The 27,499-nt window shown below is 33.7% G+C and overlaps 1 protein-coding gene across 1 annotated transcript; it reads left to right on the forward strand.

The window, feature by feature from the left end:
• The first annotated feature begins 10,304 nt into the window (after window positions 1–10,304).
• Window positions 10,305–10,820, forward strand: LOC21388242 (E3 ubiquitin-protein ligase RNF181). The gene has a single exon (XM_010113672.1). It carries the CDS (start codon window positions 10,305–10,307, stop codon window positions 10,818–10,820), a length of 516 nt encoding a protein of 171 aa, XP_010111974.1.
• Window positions 10,821–27,499: the final 16,679 nt, after the last annotated feature.

Consider the following 27,499-nt stretch of genomic DNA (forward strand, 5'->3'; position numbering starts at 1 on the left):
CAAAAGTTCCGGGAACTTTTATTTATGTCTTATTTCATGTAATTATTTCAGTGTGGGACATGGTTTTTCATTTTTCCTTTTTGTTTTTCATTTTCTTTGGCTTGACTTTTACGGGGTTTCCGTCAGAAAAATCAAATCTGATCTGATTCCAATTTTACACACGGGGCAACAAAAGATCTTTTTAGGCTTTAAAAAATAGAGCCTGTCTGATAGGTCTGAAAATATAAACCGTCAAAAATTTTATTATTTTCAACCGTAAAATTATATTATTTAACATATTTTTTAATTTTATATAATTTTAATTAGATTTAACGGTTATATTTTAATTTTTATAATTAATTTTTGGTAATTCTCATGGTTTTTGTGTAATATATGAATTTTTTGATAATTCTAGAGATTAATTTGATAATTCTAACGATATTTAATCTCTTTAATTCACATGTGATTCGTTGAACATGTTGTTCATGAATATATGTCATTGATTCATATTCGATCCATTAAACGCGTCGTTCGTAGATATATTCTCGTGATAGTTAAATATTTGGAGTAAATTCATAAAAAAAAAAATTCTAGATGAACTTTTTAACATCAAAATTTTGATCCGAGCGTTAAAATTAATCAAAAAGAGAATTTTCACAAAATTTCATTATGGGACTAAAATTTATAGTTTTTACCAAACTGAAGTATGAGGCCGAAGCACAATTTTAAACATATATGGATCAAAATAAAAAAGTTGATAAGCTATCAAATAGTTTTCTGATTGGGTGACATAACACCACCAATAAAAAATTAGCTTATTTTAAAATTTAATTAAAGAAAAAAAGTGAGAGAACTCGTCGATACTTTAAAATTTCACCACTCACTCTTTTTCATTCTCACACACTCTCTTTCTCTATTTTTGAGAAAAATAAAACAAACCCGGAACTCTTAAAAGAACTTATTGAACCCAACAAAAAATTTCTCAAAACACCAATTTTTCTCTAAAAATCTTTTCCCCAACGCATAAAACTAACAATCCCTTCAATTTCTTAGAGTTGAAGATGATTTTCAAGCCCTAGAAACCTCTCAAAAATTGAGTTCAAAACTAATATGAGAATAAGAGTTCTTGTAATCCGTCTTGGTAAGTTTTCTCACTAAAACTCGCTCTTTGCTTGATTTCATTTTATGTTTGGATTATAACTTAGGTTTTGAATGATTTTTTCATGTTTTCTAAAACCACTAAATCCATCAATCAAGTCAAAAACGATTTTCCTACCCTGAGTTATGAGTTCATCGGCAAACAAAGCCAAACATCGTTATTTATTTAAGGGTGAGAATCCTCAACCCCTAAAAAATCTACAGGACAGAGTTTGATTGATTAGTTTGATTATCTGCTGTGATTTTTTATGAGCATTAAGGATGTTTTCTGGTTTGGTTAATTGCATCCTATGTGTTTGCCGAAATAAATATGAATGAGCCCTCTTTCAAACTTTAAGTGCGTGTTTGTAATTGTTTTTAAAAATGATTTTCATATATTTTGAGAAGTAAAAAATGAAAATGAAAATAAAACGATGTTTGTTTAGTAAATGTTTTGAAAACGAAAACAGTAAAAATAATTTTTGTAAAAGAATTAGAAAAAGTTAAAAAGTTGTTTTCACTTTTTTATTTTTATTTTTTAGTATTTATCAATAATATTATAATATATTAATTAATAAACACGATATCATTTTTGTATTATTCTCAAAACAGTCTCTTGAAAAACTAACTAAACGCAATTTCAGAATTGGTTCCAGAATAATTCTCAAAATAATCTTTTTTTTACTTTTTATTAAAAATAAAATAATTTTAAAACCAATTCTAAACGCACTCGAAAGTTTCAGTTTTTTGGAATGTTTTCCATACTGCTTTGTCTTAGATATTAATTTTTTCTTTAAAAGATACCTCCTAAGCTTTCTGTGAGTTCAATAATCACCTGAAAAATGATTTTTATAGAATTAGTTATGAATTTTTAAGTTCGCGTAAAAATTTGTTAATTTCCTAACGAAAATTTTAACCTGGATCAGGGGCTGATTTTGATGAGTTAATAAAAATGAAACCTTGCATGTAATAGCTTTAAAGATAGCACTGTGAGTCTACTTTGATTTGACAATGGTTTCCTAATTTTTCGTGTTACTTACTAAATCATAACAGAGGTCAAATTTGCCCATTTGTCAAAGTTTTTATATTGAGACCTACTTTTGTAATTTCGATTGATTTGGAACTTGAACACAGTTTTGGGAGATTTTAATTTTTATGGCTTACTAAAGTTAAAATGCCTATGTTATAAAAAAAACTTCAGAAAAATTGATTTTATAGTTTTTTGACATTTGCATATTATGTGCTTGTTAGTTGGTATGGGAGAAAAATATAATTTTCTGGGCTGCATTAATTGAATTAGAAAACTGTAATTTTTAGAGTGTTTTTGCCGTAAAAGTTTTTAAACTTAAAATAGATGTTTTGAGCTTTGATTTGACATGTAGTTCATAAAAACGTAGACCCATAGACAAAATTATGAATTTTTCTAATCGTCTTAAGATTGCTGAAATTTCTGCAGAGAATAAAATTTTTTTAGTCAGATTGTAAAACGTTTTTAATAGATTCCCATTTTTTTAAAAATTATAATAATAACAAAAAAACTTGACGTAGAACCAAAAAAGAAAAATATCCAATTTAGAAGTACACAATACTCTCTGTGAGTTGTATTTAGGGGTGGCAATTCGTGTCACGTGTCGTGTTCGTGTCGTGTTTTGATCATTTTTTTTAAATTTTCAGTCAACCCGAACACGACCCGTGATATGAAATTTTTTAAAAACCGCAACACGAACACGACACGACCACTTTACGAGCTGACACGACACGACCCGAAAATGACCCGTGACACGAAATTGACCCGTGAACCCGAAATTGACACGAAAATTGTATACTTTTATTTAGTTTTTTACATATTAAAAATAACTTAAAATTCATAACACACTAAATTACAATAACATCCATTGAAATTAAGCAAATAATAATATAAGATTTTGAGTATAACTATCATGATATCACAAGTTCATAATAAAATTTAAAATATGAAATGAAAAATATATGTATTTTTTAGTTTTTTACGAGTTTCGTGTCGTGTTCGGGTTAGGCGGGTCCAACCCGAAATTGACCCGTATTTTTCGTGTCAATTTCAGGTTGACCCAATTCTGACCCGAACCTCTTTTTTCTCAACCCTAACCCGCAAAATTCGTGTCATTTTTTAGTCGTGTCGTGGCCCATATTGCCGACCCTAGTTGTATTGTACCACAAAACTCAAACTCTGCACAAGTTTTTCCTTTTTTAAAATTCAAAAGCTACCCCTTAAGTTTTAGCTAATCCAACATTTACCTGTATGTTTTTGATAATTTAAAAAGTATCCATTAAGTTTTTAGATTATTCTAAAATTATTCCTTATGTTTTTCTAAAGAGTAAAAAAATAGCCCTTTAATTGATCAACATTTTAGAAATACTAAAAATAACCTCAATAAGTACTATTTATATATCATTATAGACATTAATCATGTAAAACTTTTAAAACATAAGTTTTAAAACAAAATAAAATGAAGAAAATAAAAGAGCCAACGTTGACTGCAGAGCAATATTAAGTGTAGGGACAAGACTGATTTGATAAAATTCCAAATCTAACTGTTGTGTTTATATGACGAATGCGCGAGATTCTGTGTGGAGTTAGACCAATTTAATCCGTTAAATTTTAAATTTTTTCAAAAATATAGAATTTATTTTGTTGAAAATTTACCTTTTTTCTTTAAATTTAGTTTCTTAGTTATTAGTTTTTAAGATAATGTTTAAATATTGATCATAAAGGTTATTTATGTTATTTTCAACAATTTGACTACTTAAAGGGTTATATTTTACTTCTTTTGAAAAACTTAGGATATAAGTTTGGGATAATTTAAAAACATAAGGGATATTTTTTAGATTATGAAAAGCTCAAGGGTAAATATTAGATTTACCTAAACATGAGGAGGTACTTTTTAGATTTTTTTCTTTTTTTTCTTTTTTTTTTTCTTTTTTCTGAGACCCCAAAAAAACTTCCACCAATGGAACCTCCACATTTAACCGTTGAATTAATTTTTTTAATATTAGATCTGCATCATTAACAGTTTTATGTAGCGTGATGAAAATTTTTAATACGGACTAACATAAATATGACCGTAAAAATATTAATTTAACGGTTAAAAATGAGAGTTTTGCTTGTGAGTATTTTTTTTTTTTAGTTCCAGATTGCTTTTTATAAATGTAAACACTATTATAATCTGAGTTGGACTGTACCATTAAGACTAAACTCTGCCCAAGTTTTTCCTTTTTTTTTCCTTCCATTATTTTTTCTTTTTCTTTCTCTTTTTATAAATGTAAACGCTAATCTTCATGAGTTGTACCGAATCCAATCATCTTTCCACTTTCCACCAACCATATTTGGTGATCATCATCCACTCTCTCATCGTGGACAGTGGACAACTCTCTTTGATCAATCTAAATCCCTATACAAAGGATTGCCAAAAAAAAAAAAAAAACCCTATACCAAGAGGCTGCCTTAAATGCTTTCACACCACCACTTGGCCAATGTCTCCTTGAACTCAATAACATATCAAGAGGTTCACCAGCTACTTTGTAACCAAAAGGGTTACGTTTTGTTTTATAACGCTAATTAGAAAATATTTCATAAATAACTCTGGTTTTGATTTTTTTTTATTAATTTCAAAAATTCCCCTTAACTATGACCATTGTAACACTTTGTCCTCTGAATTTTAAAACGTAATATCCGCTCCCCCCGAACTTTGTTCCGTTAACAAGTTTTTTCCTTCTGTTACAATGAGTGACGGAATTCGCCACGTATCACGTATATGACCCATTTGATAAATGTATTATCATAAAATACCATGTCTTCGTCTTTCCTCCCTGCCATTCGCCTCTATTATGTTTCTAGCTTTTATTTATTCAGTTTTGCTTATGTTTTTGAGTTCTTTTTAGCTTTCTTTTTGTAATCTCTCACTTATCATCTCTCCTCTGTATTGGTTGTATTCAATGTAAAATCACATCTCCACATATCTTGCCGTGCAATCGTCATGTTTTCCTCTTCTCTTTCTTGTTGGCACCTCTTTTGTCAATGGCACAAGATCTGCAAGGTTCTCGGCGATGAGAGATTGATCTTCCTTCCCCATGCTTCTCTGCCCAAACATTGTTGGAGTGGACAAAGAAAGAAGAGATTTCGTCGTGAAGGAGCTAGAGCCTTGAAGCGCCTATTTGACATGTGGCCTTGTAGCGCGGGATGAGAACAACAACGAGATCTTGGTCGTGGGCCCATGATGGACACGCGAAGGAGATCTCCTTTACGGCTCCAAGACAATATAGAGATTCAAGCAGGTTGGTGATGGTCCGGATGGAGAGATTCAAGTCCGGTATGCCCTTGTAGTGTCGCGACAAGTACGACAGCGAGATCTTGGTCGTGCTGGACATGTGGAGATGTGATTTTTGTGTTTTTGTAATGCTTTGATGATATTTTTGATGCCTTTCTGTTGGTGGAAAATCTAAAATTTATGAATTTGGGTTGAAGCTAATGATGTTTCTCACAGAGAAGATGATGAATTTTTCAATAAAAAAGATAAATTATCTGATTAGGAGAGTATAAGCGTAATTATACTTTTAATTCTCACTAAATAAGTGACACGTGGTAATTCCGTCACTCATTGTAACATAAGAGGAAAACTTGTTAACAGAACAAAATTCGGAGAGAGTGGATGTTACATTTTAAAATTTGGGAGACACAATGTTACAAGGAGTATAGTTCACGGAGAATTTTTGAAATTAATCTTTTTTTTTTTTTGTGTAGCGTAAAAAATTCAACAAAAAATCGTATTTTGTGTCCGTCTCGCGTAAGTGATTACAACAAAAAGAATCGCAACGCACAGAATGACAGAAACCATATTTTGTAATTACACTAGTTTCTATAACACAAGAATCACATGTAAGTAATTGCAAAAATTATATTTTCTTATTATTTTAAATATTTCATAAATAATACTAGTTTTATTGTGTATATTAAACTAATGTGACAATGACACTCACACAAAAAAAAAAAAAAATTCAAAACCAATACTATTTATGAAATTTTTTGAAAAAAAAAAAAAAACGTTTACTTTTTAATGCAATTATGTTAATGTAAAAGGCTCAACTAAAATTCCTACGCACTTAGATATTTTTCCCTTAACAGAATAAAATTCGGAGAGAGCGGATGTTACATTTTAAAATTTGAGAGACACAATGTTACAAGGAGTATAGTTCACGGAGAATTTTTGAAATTAATCTTTTTTTTTTTTTTGTGTAGCGTAAAAAATTCAACAAAAAATCGTATTTTGTGTCCGTCTCGCGTAAGTGATTACAACAAAAAGAATCGCAACGCACAGAATGACAGAAACCATATTTTGTAATTACACTAGTTTCTATAACACAAGAATCACATGTAAGTAATTGCAAAAATTATATTTTCTTATTATTTTAAATATTTCATAAATAATACTAGTTTTATTGTGTATATTAAACTAATGTGACAATGACACTCACACAAAAAAAAAAAAAAATTCAAAACCAATACTATTTATGAAATATTTTGAAAAAAAAAAAAAACGTTTACTTTTTAATGCAATTATGTTAATGTAAAAGGCTCAACTAAAATTCCTACGCACTTAGATATTTTTCCCTTAATAATGACTTGGATTATTTATTACGATAAGTTATTATTTTTTCCTCTCTTTTTTTTAGGAAAAAAATTTTCTCCCTCTCTTTTTTTTTTAAATTTTTTTTAAAGAAAAACCGGCTGGTATTAATTAAAAAACAGCTAAATCAACATGTACAAAATAACTGATAAATCTGAGATTAGTATCAAGCTAAACCATATCCGAACTATTAGAAAAAGTAAAAGCAGATAACATGTGGGCTATTGAATTCCCCGAGCGAGGAATGTAGTAAACTGAACCACATGAAACTTGTTGAATGGACACATTTCATATTCTTCCATATACTTTGTTTTTTCATTATTTTTATCAATAGTGGACACATTTCTTTTTTTTTAAAAATGGAGCGTATGCATAAATTCTTTAAATGCCTTAGAAAATGAGACAAATACATGAGTACTTTTGATTAATACCATTCTTAGTTAAATAACTATATTAGTTAAAAGAGTATTAATCAAGAGTGAAAAATAAAAATTTAGAGTCATGCACTCTAAGAGTAAATTCAACTATTTTGTATATACAAAATACTTTTGTCATGAAAACCAATTGAGGCTAATTGTAGCATTCAATCATTGTTGATAGAGAAAATGAGACAAGTACTCCTTAGAACGGATGAGTTTTAGATTTTTATCCCTTTCTCTAATTAATGTCCTTTAGTCAAATAACTATATCAGTGAAAATAGTATTAATCAAGAGTAAAGAGTAATAATCTTAAAACAATGCATTTAAAAAATGAGTTCACTAATTTTCTTTTGTACCGAATCTTAAAAATGGTGGCTCTTTTATTTTGCCAAAAAAACTCTAAAACTCTGCACCCACTACATATGCTCTAAAACTAGCCTTAAAAGTTCTTCTCACGAAAATAATGATCAACCATAATGAAAATGAAAAGCAAAGCAATAAGTAATATCAACACGGAAAATCATAAAAAAAAAGATTATAATAAAGAAGAACCATGATCATACATAATGAAAGAAAAATTCTAATAAAGAAAACACATAAAACCTAACTAGAAAATATGTACATAACGAATAAGTATTTTCACTAAAATAATGATTAAATCAAAATGAAAATAAAAAGCAAAACAATACGTAATATTATTCATGAAAAATCATCAAAAAATAATACAATAAAGAAGAAATATGATCATACCAAAGAAAAAATCTTAAAAAAGAAGAAACATAAAACCTAGTAAGAAAATATTAACGGAAAAAATTATTTTCTCTAAAATAATGATTAGACCATAATGAAAGAAAATTACAAAACAAATCAATCAAATGAAAATCAGTCACAACATAATTCAAAAAAGATTGGGTCACAACATCCAAGGGTATGATACCATTATCTGCCTCCATTGCGCCAAAAAAAGAATATAAACTCTGTCAAATGAAAATCATGCATCATTATGAAAATGAACACCGAATATTAAATTATATACGAAACATGAGAATATATAAGATACAACGAATAAGTAATTTCATTATTTTAATGATGAAATCATTATCAAAAGAATATATAACAAAGAAATAGAGTAACGTAAACACAAGCTGGGAAAATCAAAAGGATGAGCAACAAAATAAGAGATTGTCTTCGGTACGTCATCCTACCGATAGGATCAGTTTTCTGTCCGGTTGCATCTGGTCAAAATTAAATGAGATTAAAAAATGTATAGAAAATATACAATTTTTAATACATATTTTATGGCTGAAAATAGTTGAAAAAAATAAAACTACCGTGATTTTATTTTTCTAATTCTACGGGATAAACTCCCACAAAATAAACCACAACTTGTGCACCCCCGGCCGATGAGCAACAAAGAAATCCAAAAGCATTATCAAAAAAAAAAAAAAACATCCTACCAATAGGATCAGTTTTCTGTCCGGTTGCATCTGGTCAAAATTAAATGAGATTAAAAAATGTATAGAAAATATACAGTTTTTAATACATATTTTATGGCTGAAAATAGTTGAAAAAAATAAAACTACTGTGATTTTATTTTTCTAGTTCTACGGGAGAAACTCCCACAAAATAAACCACAACTTGTGCACCCCCGGCCGATGAGCAACAAAGAAATCCAAAAGCATTATCAAAAAAAAAAAAAAAAGAAATCCAAAAGGGGTAGCAAATCAAAGAACGGAGCAACCAAATGATGAACATCAATCAACGATCAACAAGACAACAACCTATAGACGATGGCTCCTCTCCCCAACGATTAGCGTCAATCAAAGAACGTGAGCTAGCAATGACAAAATCGTAGAAAAAAAAGGCACACACACGAATGAATTCAAAAATGAATGCAGGGGGGAAAACAATAACCCGTGGAAAAAAAAAACCAAATCAACATAAAATCATAATGATTGATTAATAAAAAACAAACAAATAAAGTTAAAAAACAGAAGGTAAATATCAAAATTATGACCAGGAAAAATCAGACTAAAAAAACAGCTAACCATATAAAGAACAAGCCTAAAATACAACAACCTACAGACGATGGCTCCTAGAGAATCAGAGAACGTGAGCTAGCAATGAAAAAATCGTAGAAAAAAAGGCACACACACGAATGAATTCAAAAATGAAAGAAGGGGGGAAAACAATAACCCGTGAAAAAAAAAAAACCAAATCAACATAAAATCATAATGATTGATTAATAAAAAACAAACAAATAAAGTTAAAAAAACAGAAGGTAAATATCAAAATTATGACCAGGAAAAATCAGACTAAAAAAACAGCTAACCATATAAAGAACAAGCCTAAAATACCCAATAAGAGTAACACAGGAAAAAAGTATGTCCTATACAAATAAATTTAGTATTTTTGTAATATTGTATAATAATCGATATTTCTAAAAATAGCTTCGATATTATTACATTTTAATTACTTCTAACGTTTTTATACATGGCCTTTTCCTAAGACCAAGCCCAACGTTTTATCCAGTGGCATGAAAAGCCCCTTCATCTTTAGTTCAACTTGCTTTTTGATAGAGAGAATTACTGAAGTAAAACGAGTATTGCAATGCAGTTCGTGGAGCCACAACTCTGCGAGACATAGGAGTGGTCCCACGTGGGCCCCACAAGAGAATGAGACCTACTTTTTTATTTTTACGACTTGTGACTTCAATTGATATTAAAAAAATTAGAAAAGCTAAAAATTTATTTGACTACTATTTTCTTTTTCTCTTAAATAAGAGAATGTATATATATATATATATATATATGTAAATGAAAAGAAGAATATTGAAAAATACTAAAAGATATAAATCATCACACATCTTGAAGCGTGACGAGGGCAGAGTCATAACGACCGCCAACATAACAACTTGTTAACCTTAAATTCCAAGCAAACACCTAATCCAAAAGTCTGTTTAGAAGCCGATCCTGTTTCTTCCCCAGTACTCTACAAATCAAATACAACTCACCAAAACTAAAAACACCAAATACTATTTAACAAGCGTCCTCTCGAATCAAACATTTCTCATCTCTCTTCTATTTCATCCTTATTCCTTCTCAGAACATGTCCATTTACAGTTGCAAGGTATGGGGCTGGCAACCATATCAAAACCTCAGAACAGATCAAAGTACTAATAGTACTTCAACCTCGGCAAACCCCGAGTTCTTGATCGATGTTTTCGCGACATACGTCACGGTAGACGATGCCGATCCGTCAATCTTTACGAGCCTTCACAGGAGAAATTTCCAGTTCATGGCTCAAAGACAAGTTCTCATAGATAACGCCACTTCATGGTCGACCATATCCGGCATGCTTTCTCACATGCTGGTTCCTTTCCACGCCCAGCCGTCCATGATCCAGAAGATCTCAACTTCCGCCGCGTCGTCCTGCGCCGCGACGCGAGTGTTAAGGAGGGCGAGTATTGAAGGATATTGTGCGATATGTCTAGAAGAGATTTTGTTAGAGTGTGAAGCTTCTCGGTTGCCTTGTTTGCACTTTTATCATGAACGTTGCATTTTGCGTTGGCTTGAGAAGAGTAATGTTTGCCCATTGTGCCGATTTGAGCTGCATTTGGATTAACAACGTTCTTTTAGCTCATTGATTAGGTCTTGTAAAGGGATAAATATGAGCAACTCTTTGTGGAAAAATATCATCTTTAATCAACGAACTAGGTTGTTAATTTTGGTATGCATAACTGTCTTTTTTATTTTTCTTTATTTTTGTGTCTTTTTATTAGCTGAAATGTTCTTTAAAATTGGATTTTTTTTTTGTTTTTTTTATAGATGTATGAATATGCAAATTTCGTGACTAATTAAACAGGAAACAAAAAGGAATTTAAAGAAAGAGTTTGGTGGAATTCATACTTCAATATTCATTTTTCAGGTACCAGAAATTCCTTACTACATCAATAATGAAAATTCTTCATATTATAATAATCAGTTCATAGTTCTTCTAAAAAAAAAAAAAGTTCATAGCAAAGCACAAGGAAATTATCACACTTTTTTTTGTTTTTTGAGATTAAGTTCAAAGTAGTCTTGATTTGTCATTCTACTTGCCAACAACCACATTGGCTTGACCAGATGATTAGTGTTAGTTTAATAGCTTCAGGATTAAGTAAACCCTATAAACTAATTCGTGGGCCAGATTGTGACTAACTAACGAATTTCAGCTACCTCATAATGTCAAAGTGGGGGGCGGAGCAACTTTTGGACCGAAAATTATACCCATTATTTTGGATTCAATTATATAAATAAACTAAAGATTAAATGGAAAATTTACTGTTGAGAATTATGAGTCTGGATCTTTACTCTTTATTCTTGATAATACATTTTTATTAGTGTAATTATTTAACTAAAAAGGTTATAAATAAAAAATAAAATATAAAAATCCTAACTCATGCACTTTCAAATGATATTTATTAAATTACCCTAAATTAAAAGTTTGCATATTTGCACTTATACATTTAAAACCAAATTATACTCAATTATTGGGGCGATTTATTGAAAGGAAGAAATTAAAAAAAGGTATAAATAGATTAAAAAAGTAAAAAAAAAAAGAGATGAAAGAAAAGTAAGTCTCGCGAGATAGCACTATTAGTTTAGTTCAAAATTTTATAAAAAAGTTTGTATTCCAATCCTACATCTCTTTATTTTTTTCATCTCATTAGTTCAGTCACGCCCTTGGACTCGTATGACTAATTTTTTTTTTTGGCTTTGTCCCTAATTCGCCTTATACGAGACATACTTTGGGATCATATATTAGCATGATTGTATGTCAGGAACCCCATCATGGTTGAGATTGACACTGTTCAAAGAATGTTCCACTGCCTGCAACTGAAAACAAAGTGGGAAAAAAACCAGTAATGAAATTTAAGCCACTAATATATATGATGTTACAAAATTAAACTTTTCTTTGTGATCGGGCCATTGTTTTAAAAGCAAGAAATTTAAGATAGAAAAATTGAGTTGAGCGACACAAATATTTACATCTAGTATTTCTTATTTGAAATTTGAAGGCCAGTATATTAAAGTTCCCACTCTCAAATTCCTTCTATCTGCTTTTTATGGATCAAGAACATGATTATAGTTATCTGGTCTAGAATCATTGTTCATTGCAACCATATTTGTTACGTTGTGCACGGTTTTTTCCTTACGCAGAGGATTTCACATATAGACAAAAATCCTATTTAGGATAGTTTGAGAATTTTACACTTATAAAATTTAGTTTTCCTAGTTTTCATTATAAAGGGGCACGGTGTTATGGGGTTAAAGAGAGGTTAGATAATGCAAAGAGTAGAGGGGTGTACGATTTTCTCTTGTACATTTCTTTTTATCATAGTGAACTACTACAGTGGCTGAAAGATGACGTAGTTTCTCATTGAATTGAATCTCTATGTGTTAGTTTTTGCTTGATTTCTTTTTTTACAATTTTGTTGCTCCCAACAACATAGACTTAAGACGTCTAATTCCAAATAATATTAATTTTCCAAACCATAATAATAAATTTAATGTTATCTCCCTCAACCATACTTGTAGGGTTCTCATCTCTCTTTTTGTGTTTGTTCTAACACATTCCTTCCTTTTTTAAACAGAAAGTTTTTGTCTTCAAATCTATTCTTATTGTTGAGCTTTGTAAAATACCTCCTTTTATTTTATTTTATTTTTAGGCCTACTTGTATTGCTCTATCCCAATGATAACCTTGGAACTCAATTCCTTGGCCTTCTCAGCTCTTTCTCAAACTCGATTATTTTACTAATGCGGATGTGTACATCCTTAAGGCTCAAATGGATTTTTTTTTTTTTTTTTTTGTCGATTATTTTACTAATGCGGATGTGTACATCCTTAAGGCTCAAATGGATTTTTTTTTTTTTTTAACGTTTCATATTATTCTTATAATCTTTGCAAGGGTTATCAGGTCTAGAGTGTCAAATACCTTTTCGTAGGTCCTTTTGAATGGCTCAATTTTGGAGGTATATAGTAATTGTCTTGAAAGCCATGGATTTTTCGAATAACTTTTCATTTCACCGATTTGAGTTTAAAATTCGAGTTTTGTTACAATAAAAAACTCTAAAAACAGTCACATCTAACTTTTTTGCTACAGTAAAAAACTCTCACATAAAGTCACATATCAACTCGAATTAATGAACTAAACAGGCCTGAAATTGATTCGTGTTGGGACTGTTTTTAAGAATATATTCCGTCTCTTTCAAACAATGTCGAGGTGAAATGGGGTTCACGACAATCTAACCCACAAAATTCAAGACTCGAGCTTTGTAAGGGTGCACTACCTGAACTATAAGACTACTATAAATACTTTGAACATCTAGCAAGAGGAGAAGAAAGAAAAAACACAACAAAATTGATATACATGGTTCTGCACCTTTGCACAAACTCTGAAGAAATAAAGAACAAAGGTTCAAGAGCTTCGGAAATAGAACTGATATGAAGAGAAAGTGGAGGAGACAGAAATATTTGATGGCTCTGAGCATTAATGGCCTATTACTCTATTTATAGGAATTATTCAATACACTAATACCACATCATATTACTTATATAGTACACTCATTTAATAAGAATGTATCATTTAGACTTTTTATCTACATCAATTTTTTACTTTTATTTATCTATTTCCTAATAGATATTTATATTGATTGCTGAGTCAAAAGCACTTATTATTCTACTCAATTTCTTTATTTTAATCACTTAACTTTAAATTATTATTTTTATTTTTAAAATATTGTAATCAAATTTCTCTGAAAAGTCCCGTGCTGATTTTTTTTCTTTTTTTTTTTTTAAACTTAAGTTGCTAACATATACTTCTAAAATAAGAAGAAGAGAGCTATACTGTTATCAAAAAAATATATTGACACAAGGTACTATGAGTTGAGCGGTACTTGTGTGTACACAATGCAGTCCAATTAATATTTGTGCTCGAACAATATTTGTGACTCATGAGTGTACGTAGCACTCTTTTTATTTATTTATTTAAATGACGAAATGTAGCTCTATTTTATTTATATGAAAATATATATGTTAGCAACTTATAAGTTTAAAAAAAGAAGAAGAAAGTTCAGCAAGAGACGTTCCAGAGAAATTTGATTACAGTAATTTTAGGAATAAAAATAATAATTTAAAGTTAAGTGATTAAAATAAAAAAATTGGATAGAATAATGAGTATTTTTGATTCAACAATCAATGCAAATACCTATTAGGAAAGAAAATTAATATAGATAAAATATCTAAAAGATACATTCTCATTTAACGGGTGTACTACCTAACCAGTATGACGTGTAATAAATAATTGCTCTTATATACTTGCAATTTGGTTTTCATGGCGGGCTTAGGGACACTTCATTGAAGGCCAAACGAACATTTATTTATTTAAATTGTGCCGAATGAGCAAATATAAACTTTACTTAAAATAATACAAATTAAACAAATACTATAATTGGGACGCACAAATCATAATGTTTGAAATATTTAAATAAATGATCTAGAAATACAACATAATTCAATATAAGGTTTCTTCACGTTAAACTAAGGAAACAGTTTTAACTTTTAAATATCAATTTTTTATATTCTGAAAAATGTTAGGGACTTAACTCTAATATTAATGTTTTGTATCAATTTTGAATTGTTATTCTTCCATTAGTAGCTGTCTACAAGATTACAGCATAATAATAAAAGATAGCAATTATCAAATAAAAATTGACAACTGAAAATGAGTATAAAAGGTGAGATTAGAGTTAGTGTCCAGTTAGTTAGTGTCTACTACCTTTGGTATCATTTATATATATATATTACTTATATCAACGGTTTCTTAAACATTTATGTTTGCTGTCAGTCTTCACGTATGTGTCGTTTTTGTTTTTTGTTGTTTTATTTCTTGCCGTCTTTTTCAATTGCTTCGTCGTTTTGAGGTTGCTATCGCTTTTCCAATTTTTGTCCCTCTAAATTATTTTGTCGTCTCAATTTTTGTCGTTTTAAGATTTTTCTTTGGTTTTATTTCTTTCCGTAGTTCAAGTTTTTCGTTATTGTTCTTGGTTTTGTTGTTTTCTCATTTATTATTGTTCTTCAATTTTTTGTTGCTTCTTCTCCTTTCCAATTTTTGGCCGTCGTTTTCAGTTTTTTACTTTTTGTCGTTTATTATTACTAGTTAAAAACGCGCTCTTCGCGTGCTTGACTCATTTAAAACAACGGTTACATAAATTATTAGGAGAAAAAAAAGAAAGAATAAAATAAGTAAAGACAAACGGGAAAAAAGGTCTAAAGTAAAAAATTGAAAAAAAAGACAAATCTTTAAAAAAAAAAAAAGGAACATTTCTGTGCGAAATGTTAGGCACACTTTATTAGTGTGTAAAATATTTCACAAATAAAGCTGAAATTTATGAGGATCATAGACAAAAAATGTTTATATAGAAATATATTTGAAAATAAGTTAATTTAACAAGGTAATTAAGAAAAATATATCTTAAATAACTGTGTAAAAAGTATTTAAATGAGATATATTTGAAAGTATATAAAAAAATCAAAATAAAGACGCAATTAAAAAAAGATAAGGGAGGAAAAAAAGGGAAAAAAATCTTTAAGAAGAAAAGAAAAGAAAAGAAAAAAAAATTAAAAAATAGGTCATTCATCCAAAAAAAAAAATCCCATTCTCCCTTAGTTTTTATGTATGGATAGATATAGATTTTTTTTTTTTTTTCATTTATTGCTATCTAATTCTTTTCTCGCTTTCTCATTTGTGTCTTTGTTATTTTTTATATGATTGTTGTTGTGTTATTCCCGTTTTGACGTTGCCATTGTTTCTAAAGTGAAAAATGTTGTATAATCTGTTGGGGATATATCAACTCTTACATAGAGTGAGCTCCATTTATGAGACCCATGTAGAATCAATTTATGGAGCCCAATTTTTACGAAAGAATGAGGATTTAACCCTATCGGAAGTCTGATTTTTTTATTTGATTTTTTTACGGTTTTACTTTTGTTGTCGTTTTAGTTTTTGCCATATTCTCATTTGCTTTTTGGTCATGTCTCATTCGTTCTGCTACGGCTCTTTTTTTTTTCTTCTTTTTTAATTAATTTTAGGCTGTTGTCGTTTTACTAATTTCTCGTTTATTGTAGTGTTGAGTTTTTGGCGACATTTTTCTTTTGGTTTTCCTCTTTTTTTGTCGTTGTTCACTTATGTGTTTTTCATTTCTTACTGTCGTCTGAAATTTTCTTCTTGTTGTTGTTATTATTATTTGTTGGTGCAAAATTTCATCCAACACTTATTCAACGTACCTAGACTAATAATTTGGATTAAATAAGTAAATTATCTAAGAAAATTAGAAAAACACTTGAAGAACACAAAGAACCTCTGAAGAAATAACAAAAACAAAACGAAGACAATCGCAAAGTAATTGTATTCAGAAATGAGTGTCCCTCTTTCCGAATTTATAGTACATTAGAATTGAGGGAGTTTAATTCTCTCATTAATTCGAGAGTTTATTCTCTCTTAATTACAATGAGGCTCTTCACCTTTTTGTGAGTTAAAACTGATAAATAATCAATAAGAATTAACTTTTAACTATTCAATGTCTTCAATTAGCGTCAGTTACTTCACCTGATAACATCACGTGACCATTGAACTTTCGGCTCAGGAGCCATTCAATGTCTTCAATTAGCGTAAGTTACTTCACTTGATAACATCACGTGACATTTGAACTTTCGGCTCAGGAAAGCTTGGGCTCGGGAGTGCTTGGGCTCGGGAGAGCTTGGGCTCCGGTGAACTTGGGCTCTGATGAGCCTGGGCTCGGGAGAGCTTGGGCTCCTGCGAGTTTAGGCTCTGAAGAGCTTGGGCTCGGGAGAGCTTGGGCTTCTACGAGTTTGAGCTCGGGAGAGCTTGGGCTTTGGTGAGATTGGCCTCAGGTGAGCTTGGACTCTGACGAGTCTTTGAATTTATTACACATTTAATGATTCTGAAAATGCCGCCCAACATCAGCCCCCCAGTCCACGAGTGTCACACCCCAAGCGAAAGGGACTAAAACCTGCCCATAATTTTCCCCCAGTTTTTACCGACCATTGTTTCTCCCTCCCAACATACCATGAATGTCGAAGATTTGATAAAGATTTTTTAAATTTTCTTTCCTTGTTTGCGACCGGCTCACATTTGCAGAATCCATGAATATTCTGAACATATATGCAAATTTATTGTCGAAAATCATCTCTCATTACTTTTACAATTCTGAACAACTTCCTTATAAATTCAAATTGAAAAATCTACGGGTGCTTCATCACTTGAAGAAATCCTTCCCACTTTATGACGATTTTCTTTGAAACTTTTCCTTTGAAATCCTTCATTCTCACCTCTGACTTGGCAACTAACATTTCTTGCATGCCTATCCCTGTGAATATCTTTTTTTAATTACCGAACTATGCAAGGCCTTTGACTTTGGCTCTCGGGAAGTGTACATATTGATCACTTTACAAAAATATCTACTGATTGAGCCAAGCATGGAAACTTACAGAATAAAGATTAGGAAACTCAATTTTGGGAGATCCTCACTATGATATTTCCTACATTTATTTTCTGCATTCCTTTCGCTTGCCATCTTCGTATGTTCCCTCTTTGCCTTTGTGATAGTTGATGTAAATTGAATTTAGGTAACTGCCTGCTTCTTTACACTACACCACACTTTGGCTTTATCCTTCACCTTGATTAAAATTGACGTTAGCAGCAAACAACGAATGAAACCATTAGCCATGCATGTTGATGGGATGACTAGCAAAACTGAAGGTAATAGCGTTGGCGATAGAATGAACCGAACGACGGCTACGCCGACGTCAATGAGGATTAAATATGTGGAAGTAGAAAATCCTTCCAAGCGTGTTAAACGTCGTGCCAATCGGATTCTCCATAATTGCAATGACGAGGACTCTTTTAATTCCACCTCTTCTGATGGCTCTTTGTACACTCCAGAGACTACCGTTCAAGATATGTGCCCAGAAGTCAAAAGCACAATATTGAAGTTTAAACTCGGCAAGACTAGAGATGTCGCCAAAACTTATGAAGGCGGCGACGTCAAAAATAAGCGGGAGAAGATTGACTTTCCTAAGAAAACGCTTGTGTCCGAGCCCAAGAATTCGCTTAGCTCCGACCCCAAAAATTCAGTTGGGGTAGATTCCGATGATGACTCTTTAGTGGCTGACAGGTCTTCAAAGACCATTCCTGATCAATCTGAGCCCGACTCAGAAGACTTACATAGCCATCTTATGATAGAAGACTTGGAAAGGATTCGCACCACTTATTGTATTCCTTCCAATATTTCACTTCGCCTCTCGACACAAAATGAAACTTTAACATCCCCTCTAACAGATAGGATCATGCTTTTCGAAGATTTTTCCAAATGTGGCCTTCAGCTTTCAGTTCACCCATTTATCCGGCATATTTTAACTTGAGTTTATGCCAACTTTGTCGGAATGTGCTACGTCATGCCATCGCTTGTTTTGACCTTTGGCGGAAACTTGGATTGGGAGACTTGACTGTCAACGAATTTAGAGGCATCTATGTAAAAAAGAAAACACTCGGGCACAATAGTTCTTTTTACTTCCAAGCGAAACGAAACATGAAACTCATCTTGGATTGTATTGAAAACGACAAACACTGGAGATCTTCTTGGTTCATAGTTTCTGAAAATTGGGACCTCAACCTAAATGTGATTCCTCCTAGGCCTAACAAGGTCATCCTTTCTCAAGACGCACTTGACAAGATTAGCTCCGTGAAAAAAGCTGACGAGGCAATCAGAAACGCAAAGTATCTTCTTTCTAAAGAAACGTTAGATGCCCATTGGTTATGTGACGCGAGAACTTTATCTCCTTCCACAATGTAAACTTTTGATACAGATGTGCTGTTTAATGGTATGTCTGATGCGACTACCTTAGAGGAATCTTTGAGTGGCACCGGGCCATCGCTTGATACATCTTGTTCTCTGAATGACATGGAATTAGTTTTGAATGACCCTATTTCTGACGTTTGTCAACCCGCTGACCCTGCTATCTTTGACAAAATAGGTGTGACTTTATCGACACTCCCACCTGACTTTTTTTTATGCCTGTTATACATATTTTATTACTGATTTTTGTTACCTTTTTTTTGACAGATATGGCTAGCAAATGTGATTCCAGACTTCCTTCTGAGCATCGTGGCGATGGCTCCCGCTCACGTGAGCACCACGTGTCTAGACATTTTTCCAAGGACTTGGAATCTCACTTGGCGTCTAGGCCCACGAGGCCCCCCAGCCAATCAACCTTTGATCCTAAGATTTTCAAGGAACGGATGAAGAAGCGAAAGTCCTCCTTTGACGTTCCACCTACTAGCCTTAATCTATCAACTGCATTAAATCTTGACTCTCGTGCACCAAATGATCCACTTCCTCCTTCAAGACTAGCAAAAAAGTCTTCGAGTCATGAACCTGGCCAAACCTCCAAAGATACTTCCACTCTAGATGTTGTAACTGATGGGTTTGTACGCTTGTCTATCCACCCTTGCCATGTTCCAATGTTGAAAAAGATGGAAAAATTTGTGCCTCACGATCATATTGACGGAGCTAAAAAATGAAAAGCCCTTAACTTGGCTAATTCAATCGAGCGCCGGATTACTGAGGTAAGCCCCCTCCTTTTCTTCATTGAAATTTCATGAACCCAAATTGGGCTTAGCTTTATCTCTCTCCTTCTTTTTTAATGTTGGGATTTTCTAAGCCCAAATTGTGCTTAGACTTTCCTAAGCCAATTTGTTTAACCCTCTTTTTTTTTTAGCTCTTTGCAGATCTTCCTATGTACAACTCTCGAATAAAAGAAATATTTGAAGAGGCAAAAGTAATTACACCAAAATTAAAGGAATCTCAAGACAGTCTAAAGGCGACATAAGAGAAATTGCTTCAATCTGAGAATTTGTTTGCTAGACGGAGAGCATCTCAATGGTTGGAAAGCTAAATACAATGCTCTTCTGACCTCCTCTGAAAATGATAGGAAGACTCTTATGGAGACTAAAGCTACTCTTGATATGTTTCTAAAGGAACTCGAGTGAGTGAAGAAAGATTTGGAGCTCTGCCATGCCAAGTACGAGGCTGATAAAGTTAAGCTTGCTGAAGATGAGTTCTGGAAAGGTTAGGGGTGAAAGTTGGCTGGGTAGGGTCAGTTTTTAGGCTTGTTTTGGGCCGGCCCATAATAATTGGCCTGAGAAAATGCTGGGCCGCAATAGTTAATTAATTTTAGAACCCGTATACCATTCGGTTACCTCGGGTCAGCCAGATTACTTTGGGTAAACCAACTCCAAATTTTAAGTGAGACGTTCTTCACGATAAGGGTTCACAAATATTCAGACAGATCTGCACTAAAATCCCAGGAAAGAAACAAATACTCCCGAAACTGCCAAAAATCTGCTTCTGAGCAAAGCTCCTCAAAAACCCATTTCAGAAAATCAATGAACCAGAGTAAAGAAAACCCCAGACATCCTTTTCTAAACGGTGAACATGGTTGTGAATGAAAGTGAAGAAAACCCATTAAGCATTCACATTTAAGAAGTGATATGGCTAAGAAAGAAGAGTTCTTTACGGTGAAAAAAAAACGCTTTTGTTCACTTTAGCGTGTTTCTAGAGAGAGAGAGAGAGAGAGAAAGAAAGGTAGATGATGTAGGGTTATTTTTTTAAAAGTGTAGATGGTTATTTTAGGCCGGGTAGGGTTAAGCGGGGTAATGGGCTTGGGCCCGCGACCCTACCCGCCCATTGCGGGTTGGGCTAATTTTAAATTGAAAAAAAAACCTTATATTTTCGGGTAGGGTAAGGTCGGGTAGTCGGGTTCGGGGTGATTTCTTTCACCCCTAGGAAAGGCTACGAAGAAGCTAAGAAGGCAATCATTTTCTATAACAAAGACCTCGACTTTAATCTCTCATTTGATCCTCTTAGTAGTTCTCACGTTGTTCAGACTCCTTCGGCACCTACACAAAATGACTTCAACCCTGATGATGAGATGATTGAACCTATGAAGGATTTAGAAAAATCACCAAGTAGCGATCCTCCATGTATGAATCCACCAAGCAACACCTACAAGCTTTTTTTTTTTTGACTATGCACTATATTCTTCATTCTTGCTCTTGTGTACTTGGGCCCGGTTGGCTGACACTTTTTTCTTTATTGAAACTTGTTCTTTTGTTATCTTTCCTGCAACATAATAATTTTTTTTATTTTTCTTTGCAATTGCTACATTGACTAGCTAAAATATTTGTTTGTTAGAGTTATCCCGTGCCCACCTGGGGTCAGGTTTTTCCTTTAACCAAGTTTCTCCCTCGGCTTATGATTTTCCCGTGCCTACTTAGGGTCGAGTTTTTTTGAGCCGAAGCTTTTTTTTTATTTTCCCGTGCCCACTTAGGGTCGGGTTTTTCCGTGTCGAAGCTCTTTTTTTAGCCCACTTAGAGTCGCGTTTTTCTGAGCTAAAGCTCTTTGAATTTTCCCGTGCCCACTTAGGGTCGGATTGTTCCCTTTTTCTTTTATTTTCCTGAGCCCACTCGGGGTCAGGTTTTTCTGAGCTAAAGCTCTTTGGATTTTCCCGTGCCTACCTGGGGTTGAGTTTTTCCGAGTCGAAACTCTTTTTTTATTTTCCCGTGCCCACTTGGGGTCGGGTTTTTTTGAGCCAGAGCTTTTTTTTATTTTATTTTCTTGTATAATCTCACTTGAATTGATACACTCCTATCCCCCCCCCCCCATTTTCTTTGTCATATTGAACATAATGAGAAAAAAAATATTTAAAGAATAAATTAGCAAACACTTCAACTTTATTTAGTAATAATATGTTTCGCCTGACAAACCTGGCGTCACATCAAAGTACAAACACAGACTAAACTTTAAACTTTTTAACTATTGATAATACTTCTTGAGATGCTTAATTAACATTTCAAATATATGTCAACACTTTTCTAGACTTCCCCTCCTTTCAACTTAACCTTCCCGTTGGTTACTTTCACGTAGCAGATTCGTGCATCTTGTTGGCTTCTGACCACCACTCCAACGCCATTCTTTGTTGGAAACTTCATCATTAGATGATATGTTGAAGTTATCGCTCTCATTGCATTCAAAGTTGGTCGCCCTATAATGGCATCGTAAATAGATGGTTGGTCCATAACCAAAAAATTTACCATTCTTGTTACCTTTGTCTCCCTTTCTCCCATAGTAACTGGGAGTGTTATCATTCCTTCAGCGTGAATGCATGCTCCAGTAAAGCCTTGAAGTGGGTGTTCACGGGTGTTAACTTTGCTCCACTTAGGTTGATCTTGGTTAAAGCATCCTTGAATAGTATATCCGCTGAACTCCCATTGTTGATCAAAATCCGGTGGACTAAGCTGTTTGCCACTTGCAAAGACACAACTATGGCATCGTTATGTGGATGAAGCAACTTCCTTGCCTCCTCTTTTGTGAATGTTATGGCGATGTTCTCCATCTTCGTAAATTTTGTGACATGTTCTGTCATATTTATAAATTGGCTACAATTAAGACTTTTAGCTTCTCGAGCATACAGGTTCTGAGCTCGTATGGAATCACCAGTTTCTAGTCCACCAAAAATTATCCTGACCTCATTCAGCGCAGAATTATTCCCAACTGTTGTATATGTTCCCTGTGCGATCGCTGCTTGTTTTCCCATTGTTGTCGGGAGTGCAGTTCTTCTCTCTTCTATCACTCTGTCCATAAACTCATGCAACTAGCCTTGTTGAATGAGTGCCTCAATTTGTCCTTTTAATTGAAAGCAACTTGAGGTGTCATGGCCATGATCCTTATGGAAGTAACAATATTTACTTTTATCCCTCTTTTAAGGATCTCCCGTCATAGGGGCTGGTGGAGTCAACAAATTTTGATGTTGAATCTACATTAAAATCTATGCCACTGTCGTATTCAAGGGTGTGTAGGCCCTTGTCGTATCTGGTGGAGCGTAAGCGTGAAAATTTTACGTCAAGGCAATCTTGGATTTTTTCACGTCCTATTGTGCCTTTGACTTTTACTTTTTTGCTTCTCCTCCTTTAGAACCTTCTTCTACCTTCCGCTTTCCATCATTTTTTGATTGATCCGTTTGAGATTGTCCTCTCCGATTGCGTATGTATTCTTCAGCGCTAATGAACTTCTGAGCTCGAATCACGAGATCAGCGAAGGTTTTTGGTTGTTTTTTACAAATTGACTTCAGCATGTCACATTCCTGAAGCCCTTCCCGAATTGCAACCACAGCATCACTATCAGTGTATCCTTTCACATAATTCATTTCCTGACTGAAACGTTCAATGTAGGCTTTTAACGATTCATCAGCTCCTTGCTTAAGGAAGAACAGATAAAGCTTATCTTTCTTACGAATTTTCGCTATCACAAATCATCCTACAAATTATTGTTTCAGCTGGTTAAATAAACTAATTAACCTTGGCTCTAGTTGTTGGAACCATTGAAGCGCCGGCCTAGTAAGCGTCAAAAAAAATGCTTGGCACATCTGAGCTTGTGTGGCTCCTGGAATTCGGATCCATGTGCTATATCTATGTATATGTCATATTGGATTCTCTTTCCCATCAAACTGCTTGATGGGAATCATCTTGAAATCAGCAGGGAATTCCTCTACCATGATGTCCTTAGTGAATGGCGGCTCTGTTTCTTCTAACAAGTTTCTTACACCTTCCGGAAAATTCCTATTTGAAGGCATATGTACAATTGCTTGTACATTCCGTCATGTGTTGAGTCAATCTCGTAAATCAGTAGTGGTGAAATCATCAGACCCAGGTGTCCAGGTGCTATCAACTTTTTCCCTCTTACAGTTAGGTTCTATCCAGTCAAACATCGATGTCCTAGTTCTTTCAGTTGCATTGTGATGACTCCCAATCTGTGACAAAGCATTTCGACACCTAGGTGCCTCACGTCGTTCCTGCGGCTCGGGCAAGTCCCTTGGTTGATTCCTATTGGATTGACCCCCACCTTCATTCTGCTGGCTCCGACGATGGCTACGTCCTCCTTCTAGTGCCAAAAATGTTGGAGTAAAATTTTGTCCAACACTTATCTAACGTCCTTAGACTAATAATTTGGATTGAATAAGCAAATTATTTAAGGAAATTGAAAGAACACTTGAAGAACACAAAGATCCTCTGAAGGAATAACAAAAACAAAACGAAGACAATCACAAAGTAATTGTATTCAGAAATGAGTGTCCTTCTTTCCCTCTCAACTTGAGGGAATTTATAGTACATTAGAATTGAGGGAGTTTAATTCTCTCATTAATTCTAGAGTTTATTATCTCTTAATTACAATGAGGCTCTTCACCTTTTTGTGAGTTAAAACTGATAAATAATCAATGAGAATTAACTTTCAACCATTCAATGTCTTCAATTAGCGTCAGTTACTTCACCTGATAACATCACGTGACCTTTGAACTTTCGGCTCAGGAGCCATTCAATATCTTCAATTAGCGTCAGTTACTTCACTTGATAACATCACGTGACCTTTAAACTTTCGGCTTAAGAGAGCTTGGGCTCGGGAGTGCTTGGGCGCCGGCGAACTTGGGCTCTGGCGAGCTTGGGCTCGGGAGAGCTTAGGCTCCAGCGAGTTTAGGCTCTGACGAGCTTGGGCTCGGGAGAGCTTGGGCTTCTACGAGTTTAAGCTCGGGAGAGCTTGGGCTCCGACGAGCCTTTGAATTGATTACACATTTAATGATTCTAAAAATGCCGCCCAACATCAACCCCCCAGTCCACGAGTGTCACACGCCAAGCGAAGGGGACTAAAACCTGCCCAGAATATTTTTTACCGAACATTGTTTCCCCTTCCCAACATACCATGAATGTCAAAGATTTGATAAAGATTTTCTAAAATTTCTTTCCTTGTTTGCGACAGGCTCACATCTGCAGAATCCATGAATATTTTGAACATATATGCAAATTTATTGTCGAAAATCATCTCTCATTACTTTTACAATTCTGAACAACTTCCTTATAAATTCAAATTGAAAAATCTACGGGTGCTTCATCACTTGAAGAAATCCTTCCCACTTTGTGACGATTTCCAACATCTTTCTCAAAATTGGTAAGTTTCTAATTTTCTTTGAAACTTTTCCTTTGAAATCCTTCATTCTCACCTCTGACTTGGCAACTAACATTTCTTGCATGCCTATCCCTGTGAATATCTTTTTTTTAATTACCGAACTATGCAAGGCGTTTGACTTTGGCTCTCTTTTTCGCATTTTTCACCTGTCTTCATTGCTTCCAACGTAAATGCAGGGAAATCAGAGCCACCTTTTCACTTGTGAACCTAACCCACTAACTACTTGATTAAAATTGACTTTAGCAGCAAACAACGAATGAAACCATTAGCCATGCATGTTGATGGGATGACTAGCAAAACTGAAGGTAATAGCGTTGGCGATAGAATGAACCGAACGACGGCTACGCCGGCGTCAATGAGGATTAAATATGTGGAAGTAGAAAATCCTTCCAAGCGTGTTAAACGTTGTGCCAATCAGATTCTCCATAATTGCAATGACGAGGACTCTTTTAATTCCACCTCTTCTGATGCCTCTTTGTACACTCTAGAGACTACCGTTCAAAATATGCGCTCAGAAGTCAAAAGTACAATATTGATGTTCAAACTGGGCAAGACTGGATAGATATACCGTTCAAGATATTCTCCCTTCGTTTTTAGGTATGGATAGATATAGATTTTGTTTTTTTTTTCATTTATTGCTATCTAATTCTTTTGTCGCTTTCTCATTTGTGTCTTTGTTATTTTTTATATGATTGTTGTTGTGTTATTCCCGTTTTGACGTTGCCATTGTTTCTAAAGTGAAAAATGTAGTATAATTTGTTGGGGATATATCAACTCTTACATAGAGTGAGCTCCATTTATGAGACTCATGTAGAATCAATTTATGGAGCCCAACTTTTACGAAAGAGTGAGGATTTAACCCTATCTAGGGCTGTTCATAAACCCGAACAACCCGCAAACCCAACCCACCCCGCCCAAATCCAAGCTGAAAAAAGCAAGCCGCAGCATTATTTTTAAATTTACAGCTCATTATACCTCTGGCCCGAAGTGTTTGGGGCGGATTGCGGATTGGGCCCATAACAACTCGCAATCCCCAACCCAACCCGCACAACATACCCCCAAGCTTTCGGCCTAAGCCGAACTGCCTAAGTTCTACCCTAGGCTCGCTAACATTAGGGTTCACAATCTCATTCTCGGTCTCCCCTCCCGTGAACCCCCTCTTCTTGCCTCTTCCTTTCCAGTTTTCCCTATTCTTCCCCTCCCGTGAACCCCCTCATAACTCTCTCCCCATTGCCCAGTCCTCTCGGCCACCGTCTTGCCCACTTTCTCCGGTGCTCTCTCGCCGGACTGATAAGGATGGTTGCTATTTCTATTTAATGATGAAGTTTGAATATTATATTGAACTTTAAGTCTTTGATTTTTTGAATGTTGAAATCGACCACCCAACCCACCCCGTACCGCCCCAACCCAACCCGAACATTGTTGGATTGTGAAATTTTTCTAACATCGTTGGGGCCAAATATGTGCAACCCGCACCCTTTGGGGCGGGGAAAAAAAAGTCCTACCCCGCACCAACCCAACCCATGAACAACCCTAACCCTATCAGAAGTCTGATTTTTTTATTTTATTTTTTTACGGTTTTACTTTTGTTGTCGTTTTAACTTTTGCCATATTCTCATTTGCTTTTTTGTCATGTCTCATTCGTTCCCGCTAAGGCTCTTGTTTTTTTTCTTCTTTTTTAATTAATTTTAGGCTGTTGTCATTTTACTAATTTATTGTTTATTGTAGTGTTCAGTTTTTGGCGACATTTTTCTTTTGGTTTTCCTCTTTTTTTGTCGTTGTTCACTTATGTGTTTTTCATTTCTTACTGTCGTTTGAAAATTTCTTGTTGTTGTTGTTGTTATTATTATTATTATTTTTTGTGTTGTTGTCGTTTCTTTTTTAACCCCAATAATTTCAGTTCATCTCGAATCTCCTCATTCATTGGCTTAGTTTGGTAGTGCTGTAAATTTTGAAAAAATTATTTTTAACCGTGCTGAAGGAAGAAGCACTGTTACAAAAAGTAACTGAGTGTTTGGTAAACTATAATAATAGTAGCTATGCTGGTTTCAAAATCAGTATAATAACGTTTGATAAATTATGAGATTGAATTGGTATGGATAGTTAAAAAGCTACTATATTATATTATACTATAATATATATAATTATATTTAATATAATACAAAA

This window comes from Morus notabilis, unplaced genomic scaffold (assembly GCF_000414095.1).
Source record: "Morus notabilis unplaced genomic scaffold, ASM41409v2 Scaffold704, whole genome shotgun sequence".
NCBI classification, from domain to species: domain Eukaryota; kingdom Viridiplantae; phylum Streptophyta; class Magnoliopsida; order Rosales; family Moraceae; genus Morus; species Morus notabilis.